The sequence below is a fragment of the Corvus hawaiiensis genome, chromosome 31 (genome assembly GCF_020740725.1).
Source record: "Corvus hawaiiensis isolate bCorHaw1 chromosome 31, bCorHaw1.pri.cur, whole genome shotgun sequence".
Lineage (NCBI taxonomy): Eukaryota > Metazoa > Chordata > Aves > Passeriformes > Corvidae > Corvus > Corvus hawaiiensis.
This window is the reverse complement of record NC_063243.1, coordinates 1956774-1970372: the sequence shown is the minus strand read 5'-3', so window position 1 is coordinate 1970372 and position 13599 is coordinate 1956774. Positions and strand designations below refer to the sequence as shown.

At 53.8% G+C, this 13599-nt stretch overlaps 2 protein-coding genes across 2 annotated transcripts; one reads left to right on the top strand and one right to left on the bottom strand.

Annotated features, from left to right (window-relative positions):
- Nucleotides 1-1817: 1817 nt before the first annotated feature.
- On the top strand, nucleotides 1818-2456 carry LOC125318823 (zinc finger protein 79-like; the record flags this gene model as incomplete). Its single annotated transcript, XM_048289757.1, has 1 exon — nucleotides 1818-2456. A coding segment is annotated over one exon (639 nt), but the record flags the coding sequence as incomplete, so codon positions are not given.
- Nucleotides 2457-9147: 6691 nt separating this feature from the next.
- Nucleotides 9148-12333, bottom strand: LOC125318786. Its single transcript, XM_048289717.1, has 2 exons — nucleotides 10771-12333; nucleotides 9148-10442 (listed from the first exon to the last, which is right to left on the bottom strand). Exons 1-2 carry the CDS (start codon nucleotides 11742-11744, stop codon nucleotides 10415-10417), a joined length of 1002 nt encoding a protein of 333 aa, XP_048145674.1. The 5' UTR covers nucleotides 11745-12333; the 3' UTR covers nucleotides 9148-10414.
- Nucleotides 12334-13599: the final 1266 nt, after the last annotated feature.

Sequence of the window (13599 nt, the reverse complement as noted above, 5' to 3'; positions counted from 1 at the left end):
GATCGATGAAAGAAAATCCTGATCCTTCCACATCCCGCAGCCTCCTGGGGGCCGGGGGCCAGTGCCGGCCCTGCCCGGGGGGTGTTGGGGTCAGGCAGTGCCCGGCGCTGAGCCCCGGCTGCCCCACAGCCCCGGCCCGGCCCCGCAGCTCCCCACAGGCCCCAGCCCGTGCTGCCCTGTCCTGCTGCTCCCCACCACAGAGAAACACCCTGAAATCCTGACTTCCTTGTTTTCCTGTCCTGGGAACTGGGGATACAAAGAGCTGTAGCTGGCCCTGAGGATAAGAGGTTTTTGACCCTTTCTGAGGATAAGATTGGAATGGTGGTGTAAAACATTCCAATTCTCACTATTTTTCTCTTCCTCCTCTTTTCCATCTTCCTTTTCCTTTCTTATCACATAGATTCCTCCTGCTGCTGTTTGCCTTAACCATATTCCTGCACACTCCCTTCAACCAATCCTTGCCCAGCACACCAACACCATCCATCCCCTGTTGCTGAGACCCCTTGTTGACTTCCCTTTTTACCCCCGCTGGGTGTCCATGTCCTTAATTAGCTCTGGGAGAATGTGCAAACTGCCTCCACATTGTCCCCTTTTGTATAGGACACGATGTCCATGGTTGTGTTGAGGCTTTGTTGTTGTTCTGGAAGTTGAGGAATTGAGCAGGAGCTTGGCTGAGCAGCAGTGTGTGTCAATCAGTACCATTTTGTGGAGCTGATGGTTTGTGGTGTCACTTGCTTGTGTCCAAGTCGGTGTGGCTGTGTCCGAGCAGATTGAGAGCATGTGTTTGTAGGGAGGCGTTGCTGTTGTTCCTTGGCTGGGGGTGCCCGGTTTTCGGGCCATCCCCCCTGGAGCAGGGTGTCCCCCCTTGGTGCAGGCGCGGCCCTCAGGCAGCGCTCAGCCAATCAGAAGGCGCGGCGCTGGTGAGTCAGCAGTTGCCAGGCAGAGCCGCAGCGCCCGGCGCTCCCCAGCTGGAGCCCCCGTGTGGCCCGGCCTTGGCGCCCCCCGCGAGGGGAATTTGGGGAGGTGGGAGGGGGGGAGCGCCAAGGCCGGGCCGGCCCGTGCTGTGCTGGCAGAAGTGGCTGCGGCGGGGGCCGAGTGCGGGCAGGAGCGGCCGAGAGCCCAGCGCTGCCGCAGCCCGAGCTGCCGCAGCTGCATCCCTGCTGGTGCTGTGGGATGCGAGAGCTCTGGGGGGCAGAGCGAGCCAGGGGTGGGTGCTGGGCCTGGGGGGAGGAGGAGAAAGGCTGGAGGAGCAGGGCTGGAGACCAGAATGGTGAAAGGATGCACGTGGGAGCAGCAGGTGGGATTCAGCAGGAGAAGGAGTAGTGTGAGGAAGAGGAGTGTGAGGAAGAGTAGGGACACAGGAGGAGGAGGAGGAGGAGCAGGAAGAGGAGGCACCGCAAGGTTCCAGCACTCGCTGTATCTGCAGCCTCCCCCCAGCCCCAGGAGCGTTGCCCCCCCCATGCAGCAGTTGATCAGGGAGGGGGATCCACGATTTTCCCGTGGGTGAATCTTGGTGTTTCTGAGGTTTCTTGGTCTCCATGTTGGTGGTTTGGTTTTTTTGTAGGGGCTGAATGTGTTTATATTTTGGAGGGAGTTTTATCTGAATCTTGACGTTTTCGGAGTTTTGGGTCTGTGTCTTGATGTATGGGACCATTTTGGTCTGAATCTTGGTGTTTTGGAGGTTTTTATGGACACAAGATGCCTGGTGATGGACCTGGGCAGGAGAACCCCCTGCCCAAGGCGCTCACTCCTTGTTTCTCCCCCCAAACCAGGATTTGTCATTCCCAAGGCGTGGCCGGATGGAGGAGGAGGAAAAGCCCCGGAGATGCCACACGAGGAGGGGCTGCAAACGCAGCCCAGAGAGATCCAAGGAGGAAAGAGCCCCCCTGTGCCACGAAGGTGGCCGGAGATCCAGGGGGAGCTCGGAGCTGAGGGAGAAGCCTCAGGGTGGGGAGAAGCCCCACAAGTGCTTGGAATGTGGGAAGGGCTTCAGATGGAGCTCCAGCCTGATCCAGCACCAGAGGATCCACACTGGGGAGAGGCCCTATGAGTGTGGGGAATGTGGGAAGGGCTTCTCTAGCATCTCCCACCTGATCCAGCACCAGGTGGTCCACACCAGGGAACGGCCCTATGAGTGCTTGGATTGTTGGAAGAGCTTCGGCCAGAGCTCCACCCTGAGAGTACACCAGCGCACCCACACTGGGGAGAGGCCCTACGAGTGCTCTGAGTGTGGGAAGAGGTTTCAGACCAGCTCCCATCTCCTCGAACATCAGCGCATTCACACGGATGAGAGGCCCTTCCGCTGCCCCGACTGTGGGAGCGGCTTCAAATACAACTCCCACCTCGTCAGGCACCAGCGCATCCACACCGGGGAGAGGCCCTACGAGTGTCCTGAATGTGGGAAGAGCTTCTCCAGCAGCTCTGCCTTGACCAAACACCACCGGAGGCACCGCTAAGGGAAGCCCTGCGAGTGCCCCGAGCGCGGGAAGAGCTTCGTGCGCTGCTCCAGCTCCATCCCCCGTGGGAGGATCGGCGTTGGATGATCCCCAGTGACCCCCGTTGGGCAGAGCCCTGGTGACCCCCGTTCCGGGTGATCCGCGCTGGGTGGGGGGAAGGTGTTGGAGAGATTTCTTTGCCTTCTCTTTGTGCTGCTGGGATTTGGTTGGGAATAAATTCCCTCCCTGTGCCCAGGCTGGCTCTGTTGTGCCTGTGCCGGTGCTCGGGGCGGGATCTCTCCCAGTCCTTCTCTCAGCTCCTGGGCCTTTCCTTGTGTTTCCTGTCCCTGTGCAGCTGCAGAGGGCAGGGACAGAGCGGTTTTGGTGTCTCCCGGCATCCAGGCAGGGCCAGCCCAGCCCCGAGGGTTGTGAGGGGCTTGTGGGGGTCCCCCATTTTCGGGACATCCCCGCTGGAGGAGGGTGTCCCCCCTTGCTGCAGCCCCATCCCTCAGGCAGCGCTCAGCCAAGCAGGGAACACCCTCAGCTGGGGCCTCGTTTTTGGGCAAAGCTGAGCCCCTGGACATCTCCATCCCTATTTTGGGGTGCAGCTGAGCTCCTGGATACCTGGGTTCCCAGTTTTGGGGCTCTACTGGTCTTGCACAGCCTGGTTTTGGTAGCGGGGTTGGTTTAGAGGTGGCTTCTGAGAGAAGGATCTGGAAGCTTCCTGTCTGGCAGAGCCAATCCCTGGCGGCTCCAAAGATGGAGGTGCCGGATGCAGAGATGCCCCCACAGCCCCTGGGAAGGAGGGAGGGGTGGGGGGAGGGTGTTTTTAAGGGTCTTCTTTTCCTTCTCATTCTCCTGCTCTTATTTTTTCAGTGTCATCAATTTAATTAATATCTCTAATTAGAGCCTGTTGTGCCCGTGCCAGTGTTTGCTGAGGGATCTCTCCCGGTCCTTTTCCCCACCCGGGAAGCCTCGGTTCCATTTTCTCTCCCCTGTGCGGCTGCGGGGGGCAGGGACAGAGTGGCTTTGGTGGGTGCCTGGCACCGGGCCAGCGTCACCCCAGGCCATGGGCACCCCTGAGATCCCGCGTCCCTGGGGACACATTTCTGGGCACAGCTGAGCTCCCACCTGCCCAGCACCTCGAGGTTCCCCCTCCAAAAAACCCCACCGCGAGGCTGCAGCGTCCCTAAAGCCCCTCAGCCAATCAAAATCATGGCCAGCTCTGGCCATGGGGCGAGTGGTGGCAGCTGGGGCCGTACTGGTGGCACTGGTGGTGCTGGGAGCCCCCCCGGCTGCGGGCGTGGAGCTCTCGGGTGAGCGTGGGGGGGCGGGACGCGACGGGAAAGGGGAGGAGAAGGGGAAAAAGGGGTGATGGGACCCCTAAAATGAGTGAGAGGTGGAGGGGACCCTCAAAGGAAGAGCAGGAGGGGGCTGAAGAGTGGGGGAGAAACGGGTGGGAGGAGGTGGGAAAGTGGGGAAAAGTGGAGGATGGGACCCTAAAAGTGAGCGGGAGTGGGCTGGGGATTGGGGGATTGTGGGGGAAAAGGGTGGCAAGGGTGAAAAGGGGGGAATGGGACTCCAAAACTCCTCTGGGGAGCGGCTGGAAATGGCGGGGGAGGGGATGTGAAATAGGGAGAAGGGTGGAAAAGAGGAAGTGGGAGCACGGGCAGGAGGGTCCCATGGCGGCCGTGGGGCACAGGGGGTGCGGAGCGGGGATCCGGGGTGGCTCCCGGAGCTCTGGGCGTGCTGGGGGCTGCAGGGGGGCACCCCCTGAGCTGTGTCCCGCACACACAGGGGTGTTCCAGGGGATGATGAAGTCCGAGTGTCACTTCATGAAGGGCAGCGAGCGGGTGAGGTTGGTGCAGAGGAGCATCTGACACCGGGAGCAGCAACTGCACTCGCCAGCGATGTGGGGCTGTTGGTGGGGGACACCCCGTGTGGGGAGAAACAGGCGCAGTGCTGGAACAGCCATGCAGCAAGAGTGGGGTACAAAGGGGCTCTGGCGGACAGGCTCTGCCGGCACAACCGCGAGATCGTTGCCCCGTTGCTGGCGGAGCGCAGAGGTGCAGAACGTCGGGCAGAGCGAGTCCCCTCGGGCCCTGCCCTGGGGATGAGCCTGGAGCCCCTCAGCCCCCCTGGAGCCCATCCCCGGGGCCTCTTGTCCTCCCAGGTTCCCTTGAGCTCTCCCAGTCTCTCCCAGTCCCTCCCAGTCCATCCCAGTGTCTCCCAGTGCCCCCGCGCGTGTCCATCGCAGCCGTGCGTGGCGCTGACGCCCCTCAGCCAATCAGAGTGCGTCTCTCTGATGACTCATCAGTTGCCAGGCAGACCCGCAGCGCCGACTGCCCTGTGCTGGACTCGGCCTCCCAGTGCCGCGCGCTCCGTTCCCAGTCGCTCCCAGTGCCCTCCCAGTGCCTCCCCAGTGCCCTCAATCCACTCCCCTCTCACGAGGGCAGCTCACTTCTCTCAGAACACTCCAACCCAAAGCTTCTAGGCCGATCTCTTGTCCTGTTTTTCGGTGTTGGGCATTCCATCAAGAGCCACCCTTCTTTTTAGCCTTGGCAAAGGGGTTGGGAGAGGGTTTGGGGGATCCTCGGAAGGCAGGGAGCAACTGGGATGGGGCTTGTGGAGTCCTGGAGGAGATGAGTGGGTTTGCCATGTGCTGGAAGGTTTAACGGCATTCTGGACAGATTGGGGACGAAAAAAAGAGGGGTTTAGGGGGTCCTGATGGCTCTCTGGGGGGTTTTTTGAGAGGTCCTGACCTCTGCGGACCCCCAGAGATGCCAGCGGACACTGCCCGCAGCAAGATTCTGACGGGGATCGGGGACTTCGTGTTGGGCTTCATCTTCCTGGCGCTGGGGCTCGGCTTTCACTTGGTCGAGGAGGTGACGGGGGGTCCTGGGGATCGCATCCCCCCTCCCCCAGAGCGTGTGTGCCCCCCCGGGCCCCCCAGCCCGGTGTCACCCCCTTTGCTCTGCCCACAGAGCTCCTGAGCCGCCGGCGGCCGCAGCCCCTCCCCGTGGCCTCGGGCCCGGCCGGGAACCCCCGCTCCATCCCCGCGCTGATTTTGGGGGGTCGTGTGTCCCCCCCAGCCCCGCTGCCACTCTGCCCCCAGCCGGCTGCTCCCAGTGCTCCCAGAAAGGCTTCCCAGTTCACCCCAGTGCCGTTTATTGGGGGGCAGTGGGAGGGACTCTGGGGAACCCCGCGGGGGAGCCAAGACTGGAGGGGCAAAACCAGCCCTGGGATGGATCGGGAATGGGGACCCCCGTGTGTCCCCCCCGTGTCACCCCGCTCTGGCTGCTGGGAGCCCCCGGCTGCGGGTGAGGAGCTCTTGAGTGACTGGGGAGGGGCGCGGGGACGACGGGAAAGGTGTCTGAGAGGGGGATAAGGGCCGGGGGGACAGCGGGAAAGGGCTTCCCATGAGAGTCCCTTTGTTTCCCCATTGTTGGGAAAGATGAAACAGGAAAGCCTTATAAATATGATTGCCTGACAAAAGATTTTGGGAATATGAAAACTATAAGCGACATCGAAATGAAAGCCGCTTTTGAGATACCAAGTCTTAGCTACTGAACAACTGGAAAACAATGGTATGGCCGACTGAAAGTAATCCCCTCGATTGAACAATACCCTCTGCTTGCAGGCAGGTCCAAGGGTCAGAGCAGACCCTACTAGCTCAGCAGAAGGGGTCCAAAGAGTAGTTTTTAGAAGTTAAGATGTAACACTCTATGGTAATATAAGAACTCTTATAGGCTGTATGTAAATGCTATAGGATTTGTATCTTGTATTAGATTGGTTAGTGACAATTAGAATATTCAGTACAGAAGATGATTTATTGTATTGTAACCAGGACTTCAGACACTCTTACTACACCCTCTTACTCTACTCACTTCTTCTTCTTCACTCTCATTCCTCTCACTCTCTCTCTCTCTTTACTTACCCGCTCACTCTCTTGCTCTCTTGGGCCTGCTCAGAGCTGCAGCTGGCAGCTCTAAGCAGTGCCCCTGTACCCACGCCCTTTGCAATAAACCGCATGTTCCAAGATCTGACTTCAGAGATCTCTCGTCTCCGTCAGTCCCGACCGTCCGACCCACCAAAGCACCTACACCCATCATTTGATCTCTTGAGCTGTTCCCTGGGACTCTCGGGGGGGCAGAACCTCACGGGGGGCTCCCCAAACCCCTGTCCCTCCCTGGGGGTCTCATGGGGGGTTCCTCCCCACCCAGCAGCTGGTGCTGAGGCGGCCGTGGGGCAGAGAGGGGTGGGAAAGGGGTGTCCAGGGGGGTCCCTTGAGCTCCCAACCTGCTGTGGGGTGCTGGGGGCTGCTGGAGGGGGGCACCCCCTGTCCTGTCTCCCACACAGGTGTGTTCCATTCCTGGGGAAAAGCCCACTGGCACTTCCTTGATGACAACAACTGGGTGAAGTTCATGGGCAGGAACATCTACAACTGGGAGCAGTTTGGGCACAGGGGATACCCCAAAATTTGGAGGTGGGATGGAGTTGTTTTGAGGTGGAATTGAGCTGTTTGCAGTGGGATGGAGTCGCTTTGAGGCGCCTTTGATCCCTCTCGGCTTTTGGGGTGCAGAGCTGTGAGGGACTGAAATGTTCCGGGTTAATGGCTCAAACCATTGGCCACCGGCAACAGCAGCGGGGCCTTTGCTGGCCGTGGGCACAGGGAGCGCCCGGGGGCACAGGGGGGGAACACCCAGCCCGGAGGGGATGAGCCGGGCCTGGAGCCAGGGAAGGGCAGAGGCCGATGGGAAGCAGATCCGGCCAGGTGGGACAGGGCTTTGGAGCAGGGCAGCGCCCTCCCTTACACAGCTGGCCCAGCTCTGGGAACCCGCCCGGGGCAGGCCCGGGACATGCACACAGAGGGCTGGAGGTTTCCATCCCTTCGCATGGGCCATGCCCGGCTCAGCTGCGCTGCCGGGAGGGGCAGGGCCATGTCTTAGAAGGGGCCATAAACCATCAGAGCCCCCAAAGTGCCCCGGGATCCACAGTGTGACATCGGACACTGCAAAACTCCCCCGGGGGAGGTGCCTGGGTGTTCACCCAAACTTGAACCTGTATTAACCCACGGAACTTGGAGTTTCCGGGGCTTCCCCAGCCCCCACGGGATCCAGCCTGGGACCATCACTTACACCAAGGACAGGGACATTGGAACAACCCAAACCAAAAGTTTTGTTGCTGATCCAGGGCTGCTGACTCTGTATCCTTCTACTCTCGTACTTCCTTTGCCCTTATACATTTCCTGAGTGTTACTTTTATGCTTTTAATATTACTGGAGATGGTAACCAAAAGGGCTCCAAACCCCCTTCACACAGCAACCAAACTGTTCTGAAATAAACCCTACAGAGATATATTTATAAACACAGATCTTTCAGTGTTGTTTCACTCTAATCTGCCCCAGGGAGCCATGAACCAGACCCTGGGTTACCCTCGCCTTCAGGGGCGGGGCGGAACAGGAGCTGGACATGGGGGAAGCTTCTGGAAGCTGCTCAAGGAAGCCACCCCTGGAGGCCCCCTGTTTCCAAAGCCTGGCCATGCAAACCCAGGACACTGGATCCAAACATGGATCACTCAGACGGGGGGCACCAGGGCTCTGCCTGTCGTGGTTTGACGCAGCTGAGCGTCAAGCACACGAAATCTGTTATTTTTCGTAAGGGGAAAATAAGAAAATATTGAGGAAAACTAGAGAGCTGCGAGGCAAAACAGGTTCAAACTTAAACAGTTGCTGTACAAAGAAAAAGTTTATTACTAACAGAATTAAAAGCAAATAACAAGAAATTCAAGCAAACCTCCCCTCTCTTCCAGCACTTCCCTCCTTTTACCCAACTCGCACAAAGGAAGCAGAACATGGGATTTTGGTCAGTGCTGCAGTTCTTGAAAAGTCTCTTTGTTATGCTTAAGGAAAAAAGGGTTTTCTTCTGCATCACGTGGTTCCCAAAGTGCCACCAACAGCAGACCCACCCAGAAAGAAACAATCTGCGGTGGTGTAAAACATCTCTTGGGCATGCCCAGCCCCTGCCTTGGAGGGATCTCTGCTGAGAGAAGAGATTTTGTAATCGCCCAGCAGGACTCGCTGGAAAGGCAACCACTTCTTTGGTCACGGCGAGAAAAGACAGACCCACAGTCCTTTAGGAGACCCTATGCAGATCCTTTGTAACCCATTGGCCTTTACCCATCCCAGATCCTTTGTAACCCATTGGCCTTTACCGATCCCCTGTATCCCTATAAAGCCAGCCCTCTGCCCCTGCGAGGAGAGAGAGCTGCTGCCGTCCCTGGCTTTCCCCTTCGCTGGAGTACGGACCAGCAATAAAGCTACTCTGTGTGGAACCAGCCACACGAGTGTCTTGTCTCTCTCTCTGGTCTGGCTTGGCCTGGAGGCTGCCCTGCAGAGCTGAGCTGGAATCACGAGCTGATAATCACTAAAGAGCTGACAGTCTCTGCACAGGCCCTCCTGCCAGCAGCTGAGGTAAGACATCGAGCCTCGGGAAGGCGATTCCTTTCGGGACCATCTCCCGGGACTGGGCACCTCTTCCTGGGTCAGAGCCACTGACCCCATCACCAGCTGTAATAATCTCTGCCCTGAAAAATCTCACAGTTCCTTCACACTGCCAGACAGGGGCCATCACATGGGGTTATTAATCTTTTTAAGGATTAATTACTTTGGCCTGAACACAAAGGGTTTTGTAATAAATTCCGAGACTCAATCTGCTAATTACAATTTTATTTATTAGCAGCAAGCAAGCAAGGCAAAAGCAATTACAGCGCTGGGCGGCAGGGGAGTCTCCGCTCCACCAACTGCCGCACCTTTCGCCAGTTCCAGTTCCTTCTTATACAGTCTCTTTTCCGGTTAATGTGTCTTTTTCATGGCATTCTACGCAGGTGTGACTTGTTGCTAGGGGGTCTTTTTTTCCTCCTGGTGGTCGCAGAATGAAGGTTAGTAGTCATCCTCCGGTGTCTTTTGGTTGACCTCTCCTTGTATGGTCATTATGCTCAAGGTCCTGGAACTAAAAGCTGATTAAGCAAGTACAGATAGGGATTAGGCAAGCACATATTTGTCTCTGGCTCTTATCTAGGTATAGGCAGCTGGTTTCCTGCTACTTGATATTTAGTGAACAAAGCATCCTGTATCCTTCACAATCCCCCATTTCTCTTCTTTATTCATTTTTGTTCACTGAATCTTTGTAATTCTTGTTTAGCCAGTTCTAATGTTTTTAAGTTTTCTTCTTCAAGTATTCGTTTATACTTAGCTCTAACAAGCATAAGGTGTGCTGCTTCTAAGCGGCTTCTTATTATAGAAATTAGTTTATTAAATATACATGGTGCAAAGGTGAGTCCAAGCACTAACAAAATTAATGGTCCTGCAATGGTTGAAAGCAATGTAGTCAGCCAGGGGGAATGATTAAACCAGTTTTCATACCAGCTTTGGTATGCTTCCCTGTCTCGTTTCCTTTGTTCTAGCTGTTTTCTTAATTTGTTCATGGTGTTTATTACCACTCCGGTGTGATCGGCATAGGAGCAGCATTCTTCTTTGAGTGCTACGCAAAGACCCCCTTGTTGTAAAAACAGTAAGTCTAGTCCCCTGCGATTCTGTAGGACCACTTCTGACAGTGACCTGACTGACTTGACTAATCTGTCAATTGCTTGCTCTATTTTACTTAAATCTTCGTCTACAGAGATCCTTAGTGCTTTAAACTCTTTTTGCTGGCTAATTAGTGAGGTTATTCCTGTTCCAGCTCCCACTCCTCCTACTGTTAAGAGGGTTTCTATGGTTAGGGTGGTGAAAGGTTCCCTCCTCATCAAGTGGTGTTCAGGGGTGATATGTTGCTTGAAAACATAGTCTTTAGGGTGGTAAGTAGTTCTAGGTATGATGGTTACCTGAATACAATAGTCATGAGTATGATTAAAAACTTCAAGGGACAAACAAGGAGTTATTCCTATGCTTTGGCAGACCCATCTGGTATTGGCGGCCGGGATTAACCATGCTGCTGGCTGTCTCTGCTTCGGATTTTTCACTGTGATGTTGCATAAATGTTTTTTTTCTTCGGGAACAGTACCTACACATCGTCCTTGTCCTGATACTTGGGAAAGTGTTATCCCCTGCTCACTCACTTTGTTCTTTTTCCAAGAGCACTGTTTTGGGTTGCTCTCGTTGAGTCTTTGTGGTTTACTCGTTATTCCGACAGCCTCATAAAAGAGAGGCCTGATATTATAGCATAGCCAACATCCTTCTGTCAGTTCTGGGCTGGTCTTATTTAAAATGCCAAAGCTGGCTTGCATTACTTTCCATAAGGTGCTGTATTCCCTCAATTCCTTTTGGTCTGATTCAGTTTGATTATAAATAGTCGGTGTTTGAGCAGTGTGGTCTTCCTCTGCCGCTCGATTACCCTGGGACTGAATTTCTATAGGGGGGTTAATAACTACGTTGGAGCCTATGGCTTCAGCACTCGGTGGTATCTCTTCCCTTTTTATCAGAAAGTGCCCACCTCGATCTGTACCGGATTCCCATAATCTGGCTCCCCAGGTTTTTCCTATTGCCCATCCGGAATCCATTTTATTGGTCACATTTATCTGAATTCCGTGACAATTTCCGCCCTGCTTTATTCCTGTGTCTGGCCCTACCTCTGGGGGCTGACACCCGCTGGGCCTCCACCCGACCTTGATATATTTGTCTTTTCCTCCTCCAGGGGAAAACCCAAAGGCGACTGTTTCACAGCCCCAGTATGCACAGTAGTAGTGTCCAGGCCAGTTACAATAGGTTTTCCCTGGGTTAGATGCTGGGCAGAAATAGAATCCTTTTTTGTTCAGGCATGGTTTTACTTGTATAAGATCACAGAGTTGACAACTAAAGCTTGGGTTACTTGGCGTAGTCACTGTTTGTATAACCTTTTGATCTTCCCACCGTATTAATGACCATTTAAATGGTTGGTGTGATAGGGATTCTGTTGCGCTAGCTTCATTTAAATACAATGTAAGCACAAGGAGGGTAATATGCCGGGTCAAGCAACGAGCATCACTAAAGGCATGGGGAGTACAAAAGTATGTTCGAGGATTCCTCCAATTTACACACTGCGACCTGCCCTCCCTCCAGGGATCCTTGCTCTTAATCTTACTTCTGAGGCATTTCCATGAGCGTAGTTTTATTATCCCATTCTGGGGGTTCTTTCCTCCACAGCTTTCTACTCCTCTGCCTCGCTCGTCGACTCGGTTGCTTCGAGCCACGAGGGGTACCATCTTCTCGGCAGCAAGAGTATTCTTCAGGAGACCCCTGGGGGCAATTCTGTCGCTCTTTTTGCCTCTTAACATAGGAATCCCAGTTACAGTTCTTAACCTGAGGTGTATCACACCGGATTCCCTTCAGGTGGGTACGACAGGTGCAATTAATAATTTCAACTATAAAGGGGATTGGCTCATTAGGATGATAGCAATAATATTTTGGCTCAATCCCATATGCAAGGATCTTCCACCATTTTTTAGATTCTTTTTTTATTAATCCTTCATGCACCACCTTATACTTTAAGATCCAATCAGTTAAGTTCCGCTGGAGCGTCCAGCAAGGAATACAAACCCCTCTAGGGGGAACCCTTCGCCTACAGTGACTCCACCACTTGTCCCCGCATACTTTACAGATGTAGCATACAAACGGATAACAGTGACACTTGGGGTCCCCACACTTTATTTTAACATCCGCGCTAGAATTAGTCCTTCCTCAGTATAATATGGTTCCGGTGCATATTCTACTCGATGTTTGCTCATGAATGATTTTTCTTCTGAATCTTTAATGTCAGGTCTCCGGGGTGGCTGGTCACCTGCCACTCGGGGGTTGGGCCCGTCACTGGTCCTTTGATTCTGCTAGCATGCGTCCATCCTTTTTCTGCTGTTCTAACTGCAGTCTCTGTGGTAAATAATACAAGATAAGGACCTTCCCACAGTGGGAGTAGGGTTGCTTCCTTCCAGGATTTTATCATCACCCAATCTCCTGGCTGTACCCGGTGTAGTTTCAGGTCTAATGGGGGTCTCTGGGCTAGCATTCCCTTTTTCCACAGATTCTCTCTATACTTCATTAAACTTGTGATATACATATTTATATTCTGATCTCTTAGGCTTGGGTGGTCTTGAGGCTCTTCCATATTATAGGGCATTCCATACAACATTTCGAAAGGAGATATTCCCATGTCTGACCTAGGTTGGGTTCGAATGTTCAATAATGCTAGAGGTAGACACTTTACCCATGACAATTTTGTTTCTATCATAAGTTTTGTCAGTTGCTTCTTGATTTCCCCATTCATTCTTTCCACTCTCCCCGAGCTTTGGGGGTGCCAGGGAGTGTGGTAGTCCCATTTTATCCCCATTACTGTCATGATTTCTTTGATCACTCTTGACACAAAATGTGGTCCTCTGTCTGAATCAATGGTTTCTATTATCCCGTATCTTGGGATAATATGTTCTAACAAGGTTTTAATTACCACTTGCGCCGTTGCTCTTGCAGTCGGGAATGCTTCTACATAATGGGTTAAATGGTCCACTATTACCAGTAGGTACTTATATCTTCCAGTTTTTGGCAACTCAGTGAAGTTTAACTGAATGTTGGTGAATGGCCTATATGCTGTAGGCCGTCCCCCCATTAGGGATTTCCTTAGGTTCGTCTTATTTACCTTTAGGCAAATAACACATCCCCTCACTATTTGTTTTGCCAGATCATTTGCTCCGATACACATATACTTAATGGCAAACTGGTCTACCAATGCCTGTGCTCCCCAATGTGTTTTGCTATGCATTCTCTTCATAATTTCCATGGCTAATGATTTTGGTAGTACGATCCTGTCATCTTCTGGGAGTCTCCATTCCCCCTTCGAATTTTCTCTCAATCCCATTTTCTGCATCTTTTCTTTCTCTTGGGCTGTAAAACTATAAATTTGCCAAATTTTACCGTGGAAAAGACAATGCTTAGCCCTTGGTGTCTCACAGGCGCATTCTATAGCATCCATACCCCAATTGTCCCAACAAGCATAGCAAGGAGGGTCCTGTAGATTTCCCCCGCAAGTATGGCACTTCCTTCTCTCAGCTGCTGGATCCTCTTTGGGAGTAGGTCGTAACGCTAATAGTGCGGCCCTTTTTGCTTCCTGATCTGCTGCATTATTTCCCCTGCTTTTGAAGTCCA